Genomic DNA, 21,313 nt, shown 5'->3' with positions numbered 1-21,313 from the left:
GAGTGATGACAGACAGCAACTGTTCTAATCTAGGTCAATGCAACAGCCAAAATACTTTGTAAACACTTTCTTTGGCTCTTTCTGGAGATCAACACTGTTCTGATTAAACAGCATGAGAAGGACTTGATAGCAGTGTAAGGGTTCAACAATATGTACTTATCTTTTATCCAAGAGTCTTAAAATCATCTAATACTAACCATAAGCCAGTAACTGAGAGAGGTAGGTACTAAGGTAAACTGCAAAGGCCAAGAACAGAAATTGGGAGTGTGGGCCACTGAATAATATTTATAAGCTAAAGACTGCTGCCTTATATAGCTCTGAATATGTAAAAATGAAGTATTATCTACTATCTTTTAAGAAACTCAAACTCAGCAAAACAGGGAAATACTTTTTCTTACTATGTTTCATTTGTATTTGTACCAACACATTAACAAGATAATACCTTTTCTTACTGTTTCATTTGTTATTTGTACCTAATTTTTACTGAAAGTTTGATTAATTCAAGTTTGGTTTTCAGAAGACACTGTTTAGCCATTGATCTTAACCAGAGAAAACTATAGTGACAAAGAATTTTAGACATTACATTATTTTAAATATTAGATTAAAAGTCTATAGTTTTCCATGTGCCAATTATTTGAATTATCTTTCCACTGAAGGGTTTGTGTTATGCTGTACACACCATCTTCCTTGTGACCACGAGCTGAATTTGTGAGATGGATGCTTAAGGTGCAATCTGTAGCCATGAATAGTTCTGTGTATGTGTGTGAAGTTAACTAACACTTAAAAGGACTGAAGTCCGTCTTTAGCCTCATTAGCACCATGTACCAACTGTATTAACTGGCTGAAACTGTTAGATAAGAGAGTGAAAACTAAAGGAACAGGAACAAAGAAAGGTTATATTTCATCATCTTAAGGTTTCACAGAGATGATGCAGGTTTACAATTCAAATTTCCACCCCCTGAAAAACGACTTCTTAAATAACTCAACTCTCAAAACTCAGAAATGCAGTAACCTGAAATTATTCTAATCTAAAACCTTTAGAGAATAATCAGTTACTACAACTGATGTTCACTATGAGGAATACATAGCTATATAAAATATAGCTACACAAAAAAGAACTCAGTGAAAAAACATTTTTTAAAGCAAGAAGATGCGTGTTTCAGATTCACATTAGTAGTGGCTAATTGGGTAAATGCTAAAGATTTACATTCAAGTGCTTAAAAGGATTACTGCACAGAAATCCAATTACTAAAAGTCTTTGTTCAGATGCCTCTCAGGCTTATTAAAGATGAGACGATATGCGAACCACCAACAGTGGTATTTAGACCCCAATTACTTTCAAGGTAATGTATGCAGTTGTTGAGACATTCCAGAAGTGGGTTCTCTGATACTTAAAAATGGTATTAAAATAAAAGAGAGACCTCATACAGTCTGCTGGCATTTCATACCAACCTTTGGAGGAGGTAGTAAAGTATTGGAATTTAAAATACAAGGTCAGCACTAAGTGTAAACATTTCTAAAGCATTGTATGTAATTCTTTAAACATATGTAGTGAAAAAAAGTAGAATTCATATAAAATCAGAACTTAAAAAAGCAAAAAATAGAAATATTTAGTCAATTTACTCAAATGAAGAAAACTTTAAATGATACAGAACTGAAAATATCAGAAATCTATATACAATAAAAAGTGAATATAAATTAGTCAATTCCATAGACATTTCCAGTTAAGCATTCATACAAATACAGATTCGCCTTTTTCTTATATATAGGAGTAACACATACATACATACATGACATGATTCTGGCAAAAAAAAAAAAATCAGAGATACTAAAAATATTCTCAAGTTTTAAGAATGGTGTAGAATAAGTTTTAACAACATTCTACATGAATGGAAACCCCTGATTTAATTCCATGATTTTATCATGCCAGAAGCATGGTTGCTTTTAATTTTCTTAAACAGATATTGTTATCATACACATTGGCTTATTAATAATTAAGGCATTTTGCATACACAGTATCTCAGTGTGAACAAAAAACTTTTAGTACTGATTATTTGCTATAATGGTTTAAACTTTCAAAGTCTTTTCAACATAAGAAAATAGTAGCTGCACACATATAAGTGTTTCCTTATAAAACACAATCTTAAAAAAAAGTAATGATGATTGGTCTCTGTGATTCCTAGTAATAAGTCCTGTCTTATTTTTCACATAGTATAAATTATATTCTTATGCAGGATTGCATTAAGACCCAGTAGTTCTTAAACAATGTTACCATATAACCATATAAATCCCAAACGCAGCAGAGGTGAACAATCTTCGTAGTGCACTTTCACCTCATTGAAGCTGAAGCTGCTCCTTTTGGATCTTTTTCCACTTCAATGTGAAGCAGATCGGTAGCATTTCATTAGTGGTTTCATCATACGTTTCTTTAGAGGAAAAAATGGTTTTGATTTCTTCCATAGTTCACAGTTCTCAGATGAGATATTTTTGGGGAAATCATATAGTCCAAGGATGTTTTGAATAGCCAAATGCTATAGATGAAGTCTTTCAATGCAACTGTAATAAATAAGCATCTACATCCTTAGAGAATAAAACAGAAACATTTCATTAGCCAGTACTGTAAATACACATATACACACCCCATTTTCTTCTCCCTTTTTGTCACTTGTTTTGCCTTAGTGACCCTTTGAGTGCAAAAGATCTGCCCTACTCAACATTTTATCTGCATTTTGGTAGCACACAGCATGTGCTCAGGAAGTCTTTGCAAAGTGCTTAGGGAATGTTCTAGTTTCTGTTATCAAACAACTCTGCCTTTATAGCTAAGCAAGATCATTACATCATTCACAGCAGTTCCTTCAGTGCTATATAAATGCCAGGCCAGCTTGATGACGGCCATTCTGATTTCTACCCTCAAAAAATTACAGTGAGGGTTTAATATTGTTAAGGAGCTTTTATCATAGCTTAAGGAACTTCACAGAACTTTTAATCACTCAATATTGTTTGTAATAACAAATATAGTACCTTGCAAATTTCTAAAGAAATAATCTTTCAGTCTACTACTAAGAATACAAGGTACTTTCAGAATAACGTGATTATGTATTCCCGTATCATGTATTCTATTTTCTATCAATTTTTACTTCATTTTCCCTCCTGTTAAGAAAAGAACAACAAATAAAATAATAATTTAAAAACTTTAGGAAATTGATTCTGTTCATAAAATTTTCATCATTAAGAATTCTACAGAGTGAAATTATACACACTGGTATAACATATTTGCTTGATACAAGATTATCCTTCCTTTCATGAAAGTATTTCAAGAAAAATTTTATAAGTCAGTCCAAGACAGAAATTCTTTTTTTAAGAATACGATATTTTTTTAAACCAGAGGAAGTTTTTATATTTCTGGCTTAATGCCCACTTATATGATAGCAGTATGCCCAATATAAGGGTGGACATATATTTTAACAATGATTTACTTTGCAATTATATTTTAACTATCAATGTTTTCTGGAGTTTAAATATTAAATTCCAAAACACTTTTTCCTTAAGATCAAGTAAATCAATAAAGAATGATGTCAAATTCATACTGTGATTTGAACAACTTAACTTTCTCCTAAAAGTATAGCATTAGCAAAAGCCAAGTTAAAAATACTCCCAAACTATTTGACTACGTTCCTCACCCCTTGCTTCCTGAATATCACTGCCATTTCAGATGCCTTCCTAACCTGGGTTCTTAACTTTTTTCCAAATATTTTTCTGTAATTGGAGCAAGGTCATTAAATAGCTACTAGCACATATTTATGGCTGTATATGAAACACATTCAATGACTAATTCTTGTGTTCCTTGCCAAAGTCATATTCATATTCATATGACATTCATATCCAGAGTACCTTAAATACTGTACCTGTTTATAAATATGAAACTGACTTTAGATCTTATTAGAGTAGTATTTAACTAGACATTCAAATGAGTTCATTTATGATTGCATGATACTATTACATTATTCCGAATTTTTAGTTAAGCTTAAATGTAGATTACCTTGGCTATATTACCAGTATATCCTGGAACCAAAGTAAGATGGTTTTCCTGCTCCCACAACCCACTTAATTGCTGTTTTAAAATCTGAATATTTCTAGGAGAAAAAAAGAAGAAAAATACAAATATAATAAGTTATAGACTTTGGTAGCTAATATACTTAATGAAAACAGCTTTAAAATTTTCAAGTCTTCTTCAGGATAAAATTATACCATTTGAAGTCAAGCAACTCTTTAAACTAGTACATGTCAATCATGGAAATTAAAGGTTACTCAGGTGTTAAAGCGAGTAAGAAAACCATGAGGCATTTGGGACATTTGGACATCCAGTTCTTGGGTATGAAGTGGGGAAATCCTGAGAGCCTAGAAAGCAAATTATGGACTGAGAGGAAACTTTTGGGATATATATATATATATTTTGTAGTTTCATGATAATCTGGCTCCTTCGGGAGAACACCCACACAAGGCAATACTCAAACTATGATTATAATTCAGTTTTTAGAACTGTAATCATCCATACTGGATTCTTATGTTAATGTCCTTTGGCAATCTGGTCCAGAGAGCCATAGGACAGGATGACTCCACTCCTGGGTCTCAATTTTACTCCACCAAAGGTCATCTCTTTTTCTCTCTCTCACTCCTTTATGATGGATATAAAGGTTTTGTCTCTCTCACTCCTTTATAATGGATATAAGTCTGTGCTTTTGCCTCCCAAAATATATATAATGGATATAAGTCTGTGCCTTTGCCTTCCAAAAGGGTATGGCTCTGCCAGAACAATAGACACAGGGGGTTACTGGGCTCTGGAATTCAACTTTCAAATGTAACATTCCAAATATGAATAGTATCCCAATTTATTATTTCTCTGAAAATGAAGAGAATAAGTATTATATACTGACAGTCTGCTTCACTGACTATGCTAAAGCCTTTGACTGTATGGATTACAACAAACTGGGGACAATTCTTTAAGAGATGAGAATACTAGACCACCTTACCTCCCTTCTTAGAAAGCTGTATGCAGGTCAAGAAGCAGCATTTTGAACCGGACATGGAAAAACAGACTGGTTCAAAACTGGAAAAGGAGTATGTCAAGGCTGTATACTGTCACCCTGCTTATTTAACTTCTATGCAGAGCACATCATGCACAATGCCAGGCTGCATGAATCACAGGCTTCTGGAATCAAGATTGCCAGAAGAAACAACCTTAGATACGCAAATGATACCATTCTAATGGCAGAAAGCAAAAAGGAACTAAAAATCCTCTTGATGAAAGTAAAAGAGGAGAGTGAAAAAGCTGGCTTAAAATTCAACATTCAAAAAACTAAGATCATGGCATCTGGTCCCAATACTTCACAGCAAATAGATGGAGAAAAAGTGGAAACAGTGGTAGAGTTTATTTTCTTGGGCTCCAGAATCATTGAGGATTGTGACTGCAGCCCAAGAAATTAAAAGATACCTGCTCCTTGGAAGACAAGCAATGACAAACCTAGACAGTATATTAAAAAACAGAGACATCACTTTGCTAACAAAGGTCTATACGGTCAAAGCTATGGTTTTTCCAATAGTTGTTGTGTACGGGTGTCAGAGGTTACCATAAAGAAGGCTGAGCACCAAAGAACTGATGCTTTCGAACTGTGGTGCTGGAAAAAACTCTTGAGAGTCCCTTGGACAGCAAGGAGATCAAACCAGTCAATACCAAAGGAATATTTACTGGAAGGACTGATGTTGAAGCTGAAGCTCCAATACTCTGGCCACTTGATGTGAAGGACCAACTCACTGGAAAAGACCCTGATGCTGGGAAAGACTAAAGGCAGGAGAAGCGGGTGACAGAGGATGAGATGGTTGGATGGCATCACTGACATGCGTTTAAGCAAACTCTGAGATACAGTGAAGACCAGGGAAGCATGGAGTGCTGCAGTCCCTGGGGTTGCAAAGAGTTGGATACAACTTAGCAAATGAACAACTGATAATCATAAAATAAAATTTCCTGAAAAAAAAGTCTTTAGTAACCTGAGTTTATCTTTAAAGGTATACTCACCCATCATTCACAACTTCTGTTTTGGATGACAGTTCTGACCACCACCTTTTTATGACTGCTTGAAGCCAATTTAAACCAACTATTATATATCTGAAATGACATTTTGTTACAAAATTCAAGTGTTCTCATCCAAGAAGCCTTCAGAAAAGATGATACTCTACCGACCTCAAAAAATGCATACACACTGATTAAAAAACACACAGATATACCTTTAAAAATTAATTTTTCACTACTTTCACCAAACTGTATTTTATGTAACATGTTTATGGATAGTTTTCTAACTGTTCTTCAGTCAGTCTATATTCTTAAAACAGAAACCATGTATGTCTCAGGGAGCTCAATCTACCATTATGTACTTGAAAGGCACAAAATTAGGAATGTTGAAAGGGAAAAATGAATTGAGATTCAGATTGGCACTTACTCTTCAAATCTGCTTTTAAGTAGTGACTTTACTAGAGGCAACAAATCTACACAGCAGCCAAGTGAGATATACTGTTTTTCCTCCTGTAAACTAAAATAAATAAATACTAAGTTATAAAAATATGAACAGGTTGTACGCTGTTCTTTAAACTTCCTTTTTTTCTGAAAAATAGTCTTCTTACCTATTGGTAAGCACGGGAAGGCAATCTACCACAACTCCAAGGTCCTCTATCCTGTGGGAACAAAGCTGCTTAGAGAGCTGATTTCCTTATTTCCTTTCATATTATAACCACCACACTGCTTTCGAGAAATTTTCTCACTCAACAAATGATCTGAGTGTCTATGGTGAGTCAAGTGTTAGGGATACAGCAGTGAACAGAGAGACAGGGCTTGTATTTCAATGCATGTGTGAGTATGGGAGGAGGGGTGGAGAGGGCAGCAACAGACAGTAAACAAATGAAGCACATGAAGCAGCCGATGGTGAGAAGTGCTATGGGGAAAAATAAAACGGAAAAGAGGGACAGAGTGTGAAAAAATATACATATTCAGTAAGATGGTCAAGGAAGGCCTCACCAAGGTAGCCTTTGAAGAGACAAATACAGTGAGAAGGTAATGGTTACAATTTTTACTGAAAGGAAATTTTTGAAAAGGTTGGTTTTGCATAATGGTATCTCTTAGTTTTATAGATAAGAATCTTAGTCAGAGAAAGTAAAATGTTTGTTCAATATGATAAAACAAATGGTTTTCTGTATTTTGGTCGCTTAGACTGTAGATAAATATAATTTAAAACATATTGTCACTATGAAGCTAAACATAGGAAGTTTAAAATTTTAACCAGTATAACATAAAAAGAGGTAATACATTGGAAATTACTTTTACTGAACAAAACCATTAAGGGTCACACTTACCTTACTAAATATGCTACAAGTTCACTAATACTTCTCTTTCTCCAGAAAGTTAAAGCTACATTCAGTCTCAAATTCCTGCTGAACAAAACCTGTGCCATTGCTTCATGGTCCTGAGAAACCTGAAAGGCAGTAACCTAATTTGTTAAAAAGCACATCGAGGTATAACACAGAATCATCTTTCTCAATGAAATTATTCTGGTAAACATTTTTAAAATTAAGCAAAGGTGATTCCTTTCACTGGCCCACAAAAAGAAATATTGCAGTGAACATAGTAAAATGATTTGAAACAATTTAGGACCTGTTAATTTTTTATCAATACTTTTTCTTATTTGTTACTATTTCCTTTTAAATTTCAATAATTCATAGAATAAATATTTTTACTCACCTACAGACCTAGGATTTAATTTATAATGTGAATTAAAGGAAAAGGTAACCATACAGGCTAGTCATTATCAACTAAATAGGATGAATAGGGGATCACAAAAATTCAGTTTTATGACAAGATTTAAATTCATTCCTTTTTTTCTATATAATTAAGGTAACACATTCCTGGATCATCAAAAAAGCAAGAGAGTTCCAGAAAAACATCTATTTCTGCTTTATTGACTATGCCAAAGCCTTTGACTGTGTGGATCACAAGAAACTGTGGAAAATTCTGAAAGAGATGGGAATACCAGACCACATGACCTGCCTCTTGAGAAATCTGTATGCAGGTCAGGAAGCAACAGTTAGAACTGGACATGGAACAACAGACTCGTTCCAAATAGGAAAAGAAGTACGTCAAGGCTATATACTGTCACCCTGCTTATTTAACTTATGTGCACAGTACATCATGAGAAACACTGGACTGTAAGAAGCACAAGCTGGAATCAAGAATGCCGGGAGAAATATCAATCACCTCAGATATGCAGATGACACCACCCTTATGGCAGAAGTGAAGAGGAACTAAAAAGCCTCTTGATGAGAGTGGAAGAGGAGAGTGAAAAAGTTGGCTTAAAGCTCAACATTCAGAAAACAAAGATCATGGCATCTGGTCCCATCACTTCATGGGAAATAGATGGGGAAACAGTGGAAATAGTATCAGACTTTATTTTGGGGGGCTCCAAAACCACTGCAGATGGTGACTGCAGCCATGAAATTAAAAGACGCTTACTCCTTGGAAGGAAAGTTATGACAAACCTAGATGGCATATTCAAAAGCAGAGACATTACTTTGCCACCAGAGTCCATCTAGTTAAGGCTATGGTTTTTCCAGTGGTCATGTATGGATGTGAGAGTTGGACTGTGAAGAAAGCTGAGTGCCGAAGAATTGATGCTTTTGAACTGTGGTGTTGGAGAAGACTCTTGAGAGTCCCTTGGACTGCAAGGAGATCCAACCAGTCCATCCTAAAGGAGATCAGTCCTGGGTGTTCATTGGAAGGACTGATGCTGAGGCTGAAACTCCAATACTTTGGCACCTCATGCAAAGAGTTGACTCATTGGAAAAGACCCTGATGCTGGGAGGGATTGGGGGCAGGAGGAGAAGGGGATGACCGAGGATGAGATGGCTGGATGGCATCACCGACTTGATGCACATGAGTTTGGGTGAACTCCAGGAGTTGGTGACGGACAGGGAGGCCTGGTGTGCTGCGATTCATGGGGTCACAAAGAGTCGGACACGACTGAGTGACTGAACTGAACTGAACTGAACATATTCCTGTTGCAAAAAGTTCAAGTAGCACAAAACTTTATAAAATAAGTATTTTCTACTTATCCACAAAAATATTTATTTAACTCCTGGGAAGTAATCACTGTTAACATACTGGTAAGTATCTTTCAAACCACTTTCTAGACAAAGACAAATTAGGCAGGTGAAAAATTAAAATATTCTAATATCTACATTTTTGAAAACTTTGCTTTTTCACTTAAATAATATGAAAGATTTTTCAAAATCAAAACATAGATCACTAGAGAAGGAAATGGCAACCCACTTCACTATTCCTGCCTGGAAAATTGCATGGACAGAAGAGCCTAGTGGGCTACAGTCCACTGGGTTGCAAATGAATCAGACATGACTTAGTTACTAAACAACATCTTCAAAATATATTACAAAACCATAGCAACTGAAACAGTGTGACACTGACAAGAAGGTAGACAAATATTAACATTTTAAAGATACTTCAGATACAGACAAATGTATATACAATTAACCATTTATGACACACATCACATAAATATAATTTTAAAAAAATTTTAATAGATCAGATAAATTGAATATCCATTTGGAAAACAATGAATGTTGACACTACTTCCTAACATAAAAAAACTTAAACTCCAGATGTAGTATGTATCAAAATGCGAAATTAAAACACGTTTTGAAGGAAAAAAACAACAACACATAAATCAGTCTCATTTTTAAGAAACAATTACATATTGGCCAGTCTTTATGAACCACAATTTTTGACTGATTCTGCTATCTCCCTACTAAAACTGCATCAATGAACACCTTATGTATGTAAATATGTACACTTGTACAAAAGCTTCCATAGGATTAATTTTAGAGCTGGAATAGCTAGATCCAATTTTTTTTTCAATAACAGATTAAGACACAATTCATATAACATAAAGTTACCCATTTGAAATGCACAACTCAGTAATTTTTAGTACATTCACAGAGTTGTGCAAGCACCACCATAATGAATTTTAAAACCTTCTCATCACTTCCAAAAGAAACCCTGGACTCCATCCTCCCCTCTCTCCAGCTATTCACAGCTATTAGTCTATTTTGTGTCTCTATGAAAGTGAAAGTCGCTCAGTTGTGTCTAACCCCTTGCAACCCCATGGACTCTACAGTCCATGGAATTCTCTAGGCCAGAATACTGGAATGGGTAGCCTTTCCCTTTTCCGGGGAATCTTCCTAACCCAGGGATCGAACCCAGGTCTCCCACATTCCAGGTGGATGCTTTACCAGCTGAGCCAGCAGGGAAGCTCAAGAATAGTGGAGTGGGTAGCCTATCCCTTCTCCAGTAAATCTTCCCGACCCAGGAATCAACCCGGGGTCTCCTGCATTGCAGGCAGATTCTTTACCAACTAAGCTGTACCTAATTGGGATGATTCACATAAACTGAATCATATAATATATGACCTTCTTTAATGTGTGGCTTCTTTCATACAGATGTTTTCAAGATTTATATAGAGTGTAGCATATATTGGGATTTTACTCCTTTTTAATGATCAAATAATATTCTATTATATGGCCTATGAGATTTTATTTATCCATAGTCAGGATAGTTTCCACTTGGGGCTATTAAAAAGTGTTATGAGTACCTGATAAGTATCTGTGTGGACTTCTCAATTCTTTTGGGTATATACCTAGGAGTGCACCTGTTGGATGAAAAGGTTGTGTATATTTGAACTTTGACAAAATAATATAGCATCACTTTTAAATTTAGGTTTTCAGAGAAGGCACTAGCCAATCAGGAAAAAAAGTCTGAAACAACAAAAGAACAACTAATAAACCTATTAGTTAAGCACAGGGTTAATGAAGGTTTGTGGAGAGTAGTCAAAATGGGAGCTAAGTAAAAGGGGGGCCTTTAAATATGCCACACTAAAAAAAATGTGGCACTAATACAGATGTACAACTGAAGCTTTTTTTTTTTTTTTCAAAGACATTTTCACACACACACAAAAAAAGGCATTTTCACTAAGAATGTTTACTGCCTCAGTTCAACTGAGGATCCAATGCAGGTCCCAATCTAGGCCATATTTTTGGATCATATAGTTACACATGTTCTTTTTCTTCAGGGTATGTAGTTTCTTTGGTTTTCTAATCTGTGTTGGTTTCATCACTTCTATAACTACATGAAAGAAGGGGCAGTGTCTGTTTTTCACCCACCAATCTGTTTCTCAGAGCCTCAGAATACACTGCATAGCAGGGAGCCATCAAATAAATATTTGTGAATGAATTAATATGACAGTGATTCTCAATTTTAACACTAAGGTTTAGGTACCACCTGTTTCTCGAGGGCTCATGAAAATTCACTACTAAGTCAAATTCTTCTTTCTTGCTCTTTTCTCAGAGACACTATAGACACTTCACCTCTCCTAGCATTACTAACTTTCTATTACGCCAGGATCTTATTTTTACAAGAACATTTTCACTGACAAATGGAATAACATAACATTTTTTGTTATCATTTTATTATGGTTTTAGTAACACTTTTTTACTGTTCTTTCACATTATTTACTTGTAATTATTACCCTACACATGATGCTCATTTTTATTCATCTACATACTTATGATGATTTTAATATAAAGGTTTTTTGCTTGTATGCCACAAAAAATATTTTTCAAACTGTCATGTCAGAGACAAACAATACTAAGTTAACCAAATCACAGTTTAAGAAATTAAGGTACATTCATGCACTATAATGATATGTATCCATTAACTGGGCTTCCGTGGTGGCCCGGTCAGCAATATCTTTGTACGGTGACAGATGATAACCAGACTTATTGTGGTGATCATTTCAACATATACAGCAATATCAAACCACTACGTTATATATCAGGAACATAGCGTTGTATGTCTATTATATATAAAACAAATGCATAAACTCATAAATTCCCATTTCTGAAAGAGATGGGAATACCAGACCACCTGACCTGTCTCTTGAGAAATCTGTATGCAGGTCAGGAAGCAACAGTCAGAACTGGACATGGAACAACAAACAGACTGGTTCCAAATAGGAAAAGGAGTACGTCAAGGCTATATATTGTCACCCTGCTTATTTAACTTATATGCCAGAGTACATCATGAGAAACGCTGGGCTGGATGAAGCACAAGCTGGAATCAAGATTGCTGGGAGAACTATCAATCACCTCAGATATGCAGATGACACCACCCTTATGGCAAAAAGTGAAGAACTAAACAGCCTCTTGATGAAAGTGAAAGTGGAGAGTGAAAAAGTTGGCTTAAAGCTCAACATTCAGAAAACGAAGATCTTGGCATCTGGTCCCATCACTTCATGGGAAATAGATGGGGAAACAGTGTCAGACTTTGTTTTTGGGCTCCAAAATCACTGCAGATGGTGACTGCAGCCATGAAATTAAAAGACGCTTACTCCTTGGAAGGAAAGTTATGACAAACCTAGACAACATATTCAAAAGCAGAGACATTACTTTGCCAACAAAGGTCCATCTAGTCAAGGCTATGGTTTTTCCAGTAGTCATGTACGAATGTGAGAGTTGGACTATAAAGAAAGCTGAGTGCCGAAGAATTGATGCTTTCAAACTGTGGTGTTGGAGAAGACTCTTGAGAGTCCCTTGGACTGCAAGGAGATCCAACCAGTCCATCCTAAAGGAGATCAGTCCTGGGTGTTCACTGGAAGGACGGATGTTGAAGCTGAAACTCCAGTACTTTGGCCACCTGATGCGAAGAGCTGACTCATTTGAAAAGACCCTGATGCTGGGACGGATTGAAGGCAGAAGAAGGGAACAAGAGAGGATGAGGTGGTTGGAAGGCATCACCAACTCAATGGACGTGAGTTTGGGTAAACTCTGGGAGTTGGTGATGGACAGGGAGGCCTGGGGTCTCCCTGAGGTCCTTTTCTCTCCTTTGGGGTCCATGGGGTCGCAAAGAGTCAGACACGACTGAGCAACTGAACTGAACTCATAAAGAAATAAACTCACAGAAAAAGATCAGATTTCTCAGAGGCATGCATGAGTGGTTGAGGGGGAACTGCATGAAGACAGTCAAAGGTACAAACTTCTAGCTCCAAGTACTAGCAATGTAATGTATGATTTGGCAACTACAATGAGCACTGCTGCGTGTTATATATAAAAGCTGTTAAGGGAGCAAATCTTGAGATCTCATCACAAGGAAAAAAATTCTGTTTCCATTTCTAAAATTTCGTATCTATACATGATGAATGTTTGCTAAACTTAATGTGGTGATCACTTCATGACATATTTAACTCACATAATTAAGTGTATACCCAATGCTGTATATCAATTATATCCCAGTAAAACTGGAATGGAAAACTGTACAAATGTTATCTAATTACATGGAAAAATATTAAAAACGAAACATAAAAACCAAGTTATCAGACAATATGTATAATATGAAAAGATACATCAAAAATTTAACACTGCTATCTATAGATGTTGAGTTTATGGATAATTGTTTCCTTTAGGTTTATTTTCTACAACATATACAATAAATGTAATAATTATTTTAAACTTATGTTTATAAATTTTTCATCAAATCATTCTTTCAAATGACCATTTTAAAAAAATTTGTTTTCCTGAGTTATAATTTACATACCATAAAACTCACATATTCAAAGTAAGTAATTCAAAGATTTTAAATAAATTTATGCATAGAGTTGTGCAACCATCACCACAGTCCAGTTTTAGAACATTTCTATTACCCAAAACATTTCCCATAAGCCTGTTCAAACAACTAACTTTGCCTGAGCCAGAAGAGCTAAACAAAGTTTCCCATGGCACTTTTGACAGCCCAGCAAAATGTGCCTGGATGACTGGCTCTGTGGCCCACTTTTTATGCAAGATTTCTGATCTCTTCCCTTTCTTTAAATCTCTACTGGCTAACTTACCATTCTGGAAATTTATAGCAGCTTGTCAATCATTTCATTTCATCTCAGATATCCCTAACTTAGAAAAATGGAATAAACAACAGATTCAACTTTGGTTAATCTAGAAAACTGTTGCAGGGAGTTAAAATCTCTCAAATAGTCTGAATCCAATAAACAGTGAATTATTTTACTAGTAGACCATAGGAAGGAAAAAGTCAATAATGAAAAAAAAAAGTTAAGTTTATATAAATGACTTACCTCAGAAAAAAAGCCACTATATTTTGATGATGGGCTTTCTGTCTGTGAAGAACCAGAATCACTGGAGTTAATCAAATATGTTCGACTCTCATGCCGTAATTTTTCAGGGAGGTGGCCTGCACAAGCCAGTTCATTTTCTTTATTTGCCATGACACAGCCCCCACTTTTAGGGGACTGCTTTTTTCTGTAACAAGGATTTTGAATAGGATGATGAACTTTCTTTCTTCTATAGATCACCTTACGTAGTTTATCTGGGCTTTTCACAGCTTGTCCAACTGTTCTGTAAAAAGAATTGATTTTCTTAAATGATAAAGAATCATATGAAAAGCTTTAAAAGTTTTTAAGAGACAGACTTAGTAGGCCACATTCTGTGATCACTATCTACTAAAATTAGAAGCAGAATAATTTAAAAAAATCTTAAGTCTTAAATTGAAGAGAAAAATAAAAGGGAAATTACAAACTATCTGGAAAGCAATGAAAAGGATGATACTTTGTACCAAAAGAAAAGGAAGCATCATGATAACTAGATGCTTTTAAAATATAATGTTACAAGGCATTCACGAAGTATGAAAATTAAAATAATTTCTATTTACCTAATCTTTTTCTAACATGGTGACACAATAATTATGCAAGTTTGAATCATGCAAGTCTGAACATATACTTTAATATAAAAGAGAACACTTATTTTGATTAAGCTGAAATATATTTAATTTGTTTGAATAAGATAAAACAATAGAGAGCACATCTCATGGTTTAATAGAGTGGCTCTCAAACGTTTTGGCCTCAGGATGCTTTGCACTCAAATTACTGAGGTCTCAAAAAAAATTTTTGTGAGCAATATCTACTGATATTTGATGAATCAGAAATTAAAACATAAAATTTGTTAATTAATTAGAAAATGATAAACTCATTACATATTATATAGAATATTTTAAAAAATCCCTTATTTTCTAAAACAAAAAATATAGTGAGAAGAATGGCACTGTTCTGCATTTGTGCAAAATCTCTAATATCTGGTTTAATAGATAACAGCTAGATCCTCATATCTGTTTCTGCATTCAATATCTTATATCATGCAGCCTCTGGAAAACTCTACTGTATACGTGGAAAAGAGTGAAAATGAAGGTTAATAATGTCTTAGTATTTTTCCCTGGAGGAGGAAATGGCAACCCACTCCAGTACTCTTGCCTGAAAAATCCCATGGACAGAGGAGCCTGGCAAGCGATAATCCATAGGGTCACAAGGAGTCACAGGGACATGACTGAAGTGACACATATGCATTGTTATGAAGATAGTTTTGATGTCATAAACTCCTTGAAAGGGTTTTAGGGACCTCCAGGGTCCCAGATCATACTTTGAAAAACAGTGGTTTAATGGAAAGTGCCTTTGGAGTTCAGCAGACCTGAAAGTAAATGCCGTCTTTACCACCTTCTGGATGTATAACCCTAAAGAAAGCCAAAATCTTTTTTTTTTTTTAAACTCATCACCTGTTTAGTGTAATGGTACCTACCTATCTTATACTGGTATGTTTAGCACAGTGTTTGGCACAGAGGAGTTGCTTGACAATAAATTATCACACTAAAACACAGTATTTTTTCCTCCTATTTTCACTCTGTTTCCCACAAATTTCAAAGAAGTTCTTACCTAGTTATGTAAGCAGCCAACTGTTTTGGAGATTTCTTAACCTGAAAAACACAAGTAGAGAGTTGCAGCATATTTAAGTTATTTAATGAAGCTATGTAAACTTTGTAATTGATGTCAATGAGTCTGAAATTCAAGTTAAACTTTTCAGATAAAGCTATTCACTGTATTGATGCTGTACTTTGAATTATTAGTTACAACAACACTGTAGGTATTTTTGACAATGCAACATATCTATCTGACTAGTTTCCATGCTACTAGTCATATATTAGATAGTCAGGGTGCTAAATAAATGGGTTGAATTTTAATATGGTTTTAAGAAATTTTATCAGTGCTAACGAGCCTTGCAATGGTGAACAAAAAGCACTTCTGTGATTCCTCTAAAATTAAACTAAAATATTTAAATTGTATCATATCAAAACAATATAGTGGCAAAAAAGTTTTTAGATTTTGGAATATAAACAGATTTCAATTTTTTATTAATTCTACCTAATTTTGGCAGATTAAGCAAAACTATCCCCCTCCCATTTACTCAGAACTACCCATAGACTTAACTGTTTAAACTGTATCAAACTGAATGACTATGTTTCCCTGAAGTTCTTATGTTCAAACCCTAAACCACCCTCTTCCCAGAGTGATGGTATTAAGAGGGAGGGCTTTCAGGAGGTGATTAGCTCATGAGGGTAAAACCCCATGAACAGGATTTGTGTCCTTATAAAAGAGAGTAGAGAATTCTCTCTCTCTCCTTCACATGTGAGGAGGTAGATGACAGCTATCTATGAATCAGGAAGTAGACACTTATTAGATACCAACTCTGCTATGGCCATGATCTTGGACTTCTCAGCCCCTAAAACTGTGAGAAATAAATTTCTGTTGTTTATGAGCCATCCAGTCTCTGGTATAATGTTGTGGCTATCTAAACAGACTGAGATACTGTCTTAATTCTAGAAACCATGGACTTACCTCCTTCATGTTCTTATTAGTGAAATTAGAGATCCTTTTTCTAGGAAGATCAATGGAATGATCCTCAGTATTATTACAAAAGTTGCGTTTTTTAACATTGTGGGTTTCAGATGCCATAATCTCTTAAATACCTAGACAAAAAATAAAAATAATAAACAGAAAATACAAAAAGCAAAAGAGCCTAATTTTTTCCTTAGCACACATAAAAATACAACAGCTCTACGCTGCATAAAAGAGGCTTACAAGTACAGCAGAGGACATAAAGGCATACCTCAATTTATTGCACTTCACAGGTTTTTTTTAAAAAACAAATTCAAAGTCTGTGGGAACCTTGCATCAAGGAAGTCCACTGGCACCATTTGTCCAAGAGCACTCTGTTAACTTCGTGTCTATGTAACATTTTGGTAATTCTCACACTATTTCATACCTCTCCATTAGTGTATCTGTTACAACGTTTTGTGATTAGGGCTCTTTGATGCTACTACTATAATTGTTTTTGAGCAACAAGATGTGTCCACACAAGGTGATGAACTTAATTGATAAATGTGTGTGTTCTGACTGCTCCACTGACCCGCAAGTCCCATCTCTCTCCCTATTCCCTAAGGCACAACAATAATGAAATTGGTTAATGAACCATGACCTCTAAGTGTTGAAGTGAAAGGAAGAGCCACAAGTCTCTCCCCTTGAATCAAAAGCTAGAAATGATAAACCATAGTCCTTAAGGAAGGCATGTCAAAAGGTAAGAAGACTAAAAGCCAGGCCATGTGCACCAGTCAATTAAGTTGTGAATACAAAAGAAAAGTTCTTGAAGGAAATTAAAAGTGTCATTCCAATGAACACATAAATGGTAAAGTGAAACAGCCTCATTGCTGATATGAAAAAGTTTTAGTGACCTGGATAGAAGTTCAAACTAGCCACAATATTCCTTTAGGCCAAAACCTATTCCAGAGCAGGGCCCTAACTCTTTTTAATTCTTTAAATGCTGAGAGGTAAAACATCCAAAAGAAAGTTTGAAGCTAGCAGAGGTTAATTCATGAGGTTTAAGGGAAAAAGCCATCTCTCTGACACAGAAGTGCAAGGCGAAGCAGTAAGTGCTGAGTAGAACTACAGCAAGTTAGCCAGACGGATCTAGCTAATTAATGAAGGTGGCTATACTAAATGACAGATTTTTTTATGGAGATGAAACAGTTTTCTGTTGGAAGAAGATGCCATCTAGGACTTTCATAGCTAGGAGAGAAGTCAAAGCTTATCTTCAAAATTTCAAAGGACAGTTTGGCTGTCTTGCTAGGGGCTAATGTGTCTGATGACTTTAAGCTGAAGACAGTGCTTATTTACAATCCCCCAAATCCTAGGGCCCTTAAGAACTATGCTAAATCAATTCTACCTGTGCTAAGTGAAACAAAAAAGCCTGGATGAAAGCACATCTGTTTACAACATGGTTTACTGAAGTTTATAAGCCCACTGTTGAGACCGACTGCTCAGAAAAAAAAAAAAAAAAAAAAAGACTTCTTTCAAAATACTACTGCTCATCCACAATGCACGTGGTCACCCAAGAGCTCTGATGGAGATGTACAATGAGATTCATGTTGTCTTCATGCCTGCTAACACAACATCCATTCTGCAATCGTCCATGGATCATGAAGCAATTTTGACTTTCAAATATAATTACTTAAAAAGTATATTTTGGAAGGCTCCACAGCAGAGTAAACTGAAAACCTTCAGGAACAGATTGACCATTCCAGACTCCATTACAAAATATTTTTGATTCATGGGAAGTCAATATATCAACAATAACAGGATTTTGGAAGAGTTGATTCCAACCCTAATGGACAACTTTGAGGGATTCAAGACTTCAGTAGAGGAAGTAACTACAGATGTGGTGGAAATAGCTAAAGGACTGAAATTAGAAGTGGAGCTGGAAGATGTGACTGGACTGTTACAATTTCACAATAAAACAGATGAGGGGCTGCTTTTTCTGGATGAGTAAAGAAAGCAGGTCCTTGAGATGGAATCAATTCTTGGTGAAGATGCTGTGGAAACTGTTGAAACGACACAAAATAATTTAGAATACTGCACGAACTTAGTTGATAAAGCAGTGGGAGGATTTGAGAGGACTGACACCAATTTTGAAAGAAGTTCAGCTGTGGGTAAAGTACTATGAAACAGCACTGCAAGCCAGAGAAACTGTGAAGGGAAGAGTTAATCAGTGTAGCAAATTTCACTGCTGTCTCATTTAGGAAATTGTCACAGCCACTCCAACCTTCAGGATCCACCTCCCTGATCAGTTAGCAGCCATCAACGTTGAGACAAGAACTTCCACCAGCTAAGAGATTATGACTTGTCGAACGCTCCAATGATGGTTAGCATTTTTTTAGCTTTAAAGTATTTTTATTTTATTTTTTTGACCAAATTGCACAACTTGCAAAATCTTATGTTCCCCGTCTGGGTATGGAACCCATGCCCCATACAGTGGAAGCACAAAGTCCTAATCACTGGACCACCAGGGAATTATCAGCAATAAAGAATTTTCAAGTTAAGGCATGTACATTTTTTTTTGACATAATGTTATTGTACACTTAATGGACTACATCTAGTATAGTGTAAACATAACTTTCATATACATTAGAAAACCAAAAAATGTGTGCGACTTGCTATATTAAGGTGGTCTGAAACCAAATCTGCAGTTATCTCTGAGGTATGAATGTAGTTTTAAGTTAAACATTTTTTAAAGCCTTACAGAGGGAAGCATGAGGAAGGGCATTCCAGAAAATTAAAATTCTCTTCTCCTTCTTAAATTGCAAACAGTTACAATAATATGGCATGTACTTTTGACAACACAACATGTCAATCTTCCCATTTTCCTAATCACAAGGCATGTATTAAATTTAAATTTTATGAAATCAGGTCTAATTTTATGAAATCAGGTCAGGTATCTTGACGTTCAAACACATTCAAGTCTAAATTTCTGGAATCAAATCACTGGGTAATATACAACCATAAGCAGTCAGGGGACCCAAAATTGGATTATATATATCTGCATTCTTTTATATCAAATTTTAAATTTTTCTTTCATTCATGTAACTAGCTCTCTAGAGTTTTCTTCCACTTTTGAAAAAAATAACCCACACCTTGCTACTCCTCCAATTATATTCAAAGGGCGGGAAAAATGCTGTGACTTCATTTATGTAGGGGCTTTCCAGTTGGTGCTAGTGGTGAAGAATCCATCTGCCAATGCAGGAAATGCAAGAGATGCAGGTTTGATCCCTGGGTTGGGAAGATCCCCTGAAGTCCGAAATGGCAACCCACTCCAGAATTCATGGATGGAAAATTCCATGGATGGAGGAACCTGGTGGGCTAGGACATGGGGCTGCAAAGAGTTGGACACGACTGAGTTGTTTTTATTTCCATTTATGTAACAGAGTAAATTAGTAATTTTCCCATTTGCACTCAAGTTTCACACAGCAAATTTATTTCAGATCATGGCCTGAAATCCAAGTTTCTCCCTCATCCTTTCTTTATAGATTTACTGAGTATTCACTATATGCCAGGCCAGATGGAGATCTTGTTCTACAGAATCATTTAGGAAACTTTTTGAAAATACATCTTTCTGGGCCTAATTTCATGAAAACTACTGTTTATTTAATGGCCACACTGCATAGCTGGTGAGATCTTAGATCCCCAACCAGGAATAGAACTTGGGCCTTCAGCAGTGAAGTCATGGAGTCGTTAACCACTGGGCCACCACGGAGTTCCCCTGGACCCTAATTTCAGCCTATAACTCAGCAGGTATCAGGAAAAAAAGGCCAAAGAAAGTATACATTTAGGAAGCCCCACAGGTATTTCCAATGCACAATTTTAGTTAAAAAAAAATTGATTCAGTTGAACTGAATTTTCCAAAAATATGTACAAACACATGAAATTCTGTGATCAATTTCAAGGTATTCTAAAATTTCCTGCTGCTAATTCATGGACAGCCCACCCACTTGTGCCCTCGAGTTCAGGAACCTCTAGTAGGAGACTTTTATTAAAGCAAATAAATGACTGCAGTATTACAATAAGCACATTGACAGAGGGGCACCCACACAAGTCAGCAAAGCTCCACTGAGGAGAGTCTTCTAGGGCAAGTAGCACACTGAGAAAATAGCACGTGCAGAACAGAAAGGCATGAGCAACGTGATTTGCTTGGCAGTCTCTTAAGTAGATGCATGTGACTAGAGCTTAGGCTGGGGGTGAGCTGCAGTGAGGTGGTAAGTGAGGCTGGAGAGACAGGCAGAACCAAGACGGTAAAGGGTCTTGGCCACAGGGTATTTTTTTTTTTTTTGTGAGGGGACTTTTAAAGATGATGGACTGAACACATGCAATTACATTTACCTTTCTCTGAAATCCTATTACAATGACAGTAGGAAGATTTAAAGGCATAATCGCCAACAGGACAAAGAACAGAAGATGAGGTGATGGCAACAACATTTTGGAAACGC

At 35.8% G+C, this 21,313-nt stretch overlaps 1 protein-coding gene across 1 annotated transcript in view; it reads right to left on the bottom strand.

Annotated features, from left to right (window-relative positions):
• Window positions 1–2,547: 2,547 nt before the first annotated feature.
• Window positions 2,548–21,313, bottom strand: part of KATNBL1 (katanin regulatory subunit B1 like 1) — a 54,011-nt gene continuing 35,245 nt past the window's right edge. The window contains exons 2-10 of the mRNA XM_052647172.1: window positions 16,836–16,966; window positions 15,876–15,916; window positions 14,232–14,511; window positions 7,402–7,520; window positions 6,676–6,726; window positions 6,495–6,584; window positions 6,074–6,163; window positions 4,040–4,133; window positions 2,548–2,580 (exon numbers count right to left, since the gene is read on the bottom strand). Coding sequence (XP_052503132.1) covers window positions 2,548–2,580; window positions 4,040–4,133; window positions 6,074–6,163; window positions 6,495–6,584; window positions 6,676–6,726; window positions 7,402–7,520; window positions 14,232–14,511; window positions 15,876–15,916; window positions 16,836–16,952 — 915 coding nt within the window. The 5' untranslated portion in view covers window positions 16,953–16,966. The remainder of the gene's footprint in view (window positions 2,581–4,039; window positions 4,134–6,073; window positions 6,164–6,494; window positions 6,585–6,675; window positions 6,727–7,401; window positions 7,521–14,231; window positions 14,512–15,875; window positions 15,917–16,835; window positions 16,967–21,313) is intronic.

This window comes from Budorcas taxicolor, chromosome 10 (assembly GCF_023091745.1).
Source record: "Budorcas taxicolor isolate Tak-1 chromosome 10, Takin1.1, whole genome shotgun sequence".
In the NCBI taxonomy this organism is placed as follows: Eukaryota; Metazoa; Chordata; class Mammalia; order Artiodactyla; family Bovidae; genus Budorcas; species Budorcas taxicolor.
This window is presented reverse-complemented; position numbering and strand designations above follow the sequence as displayed.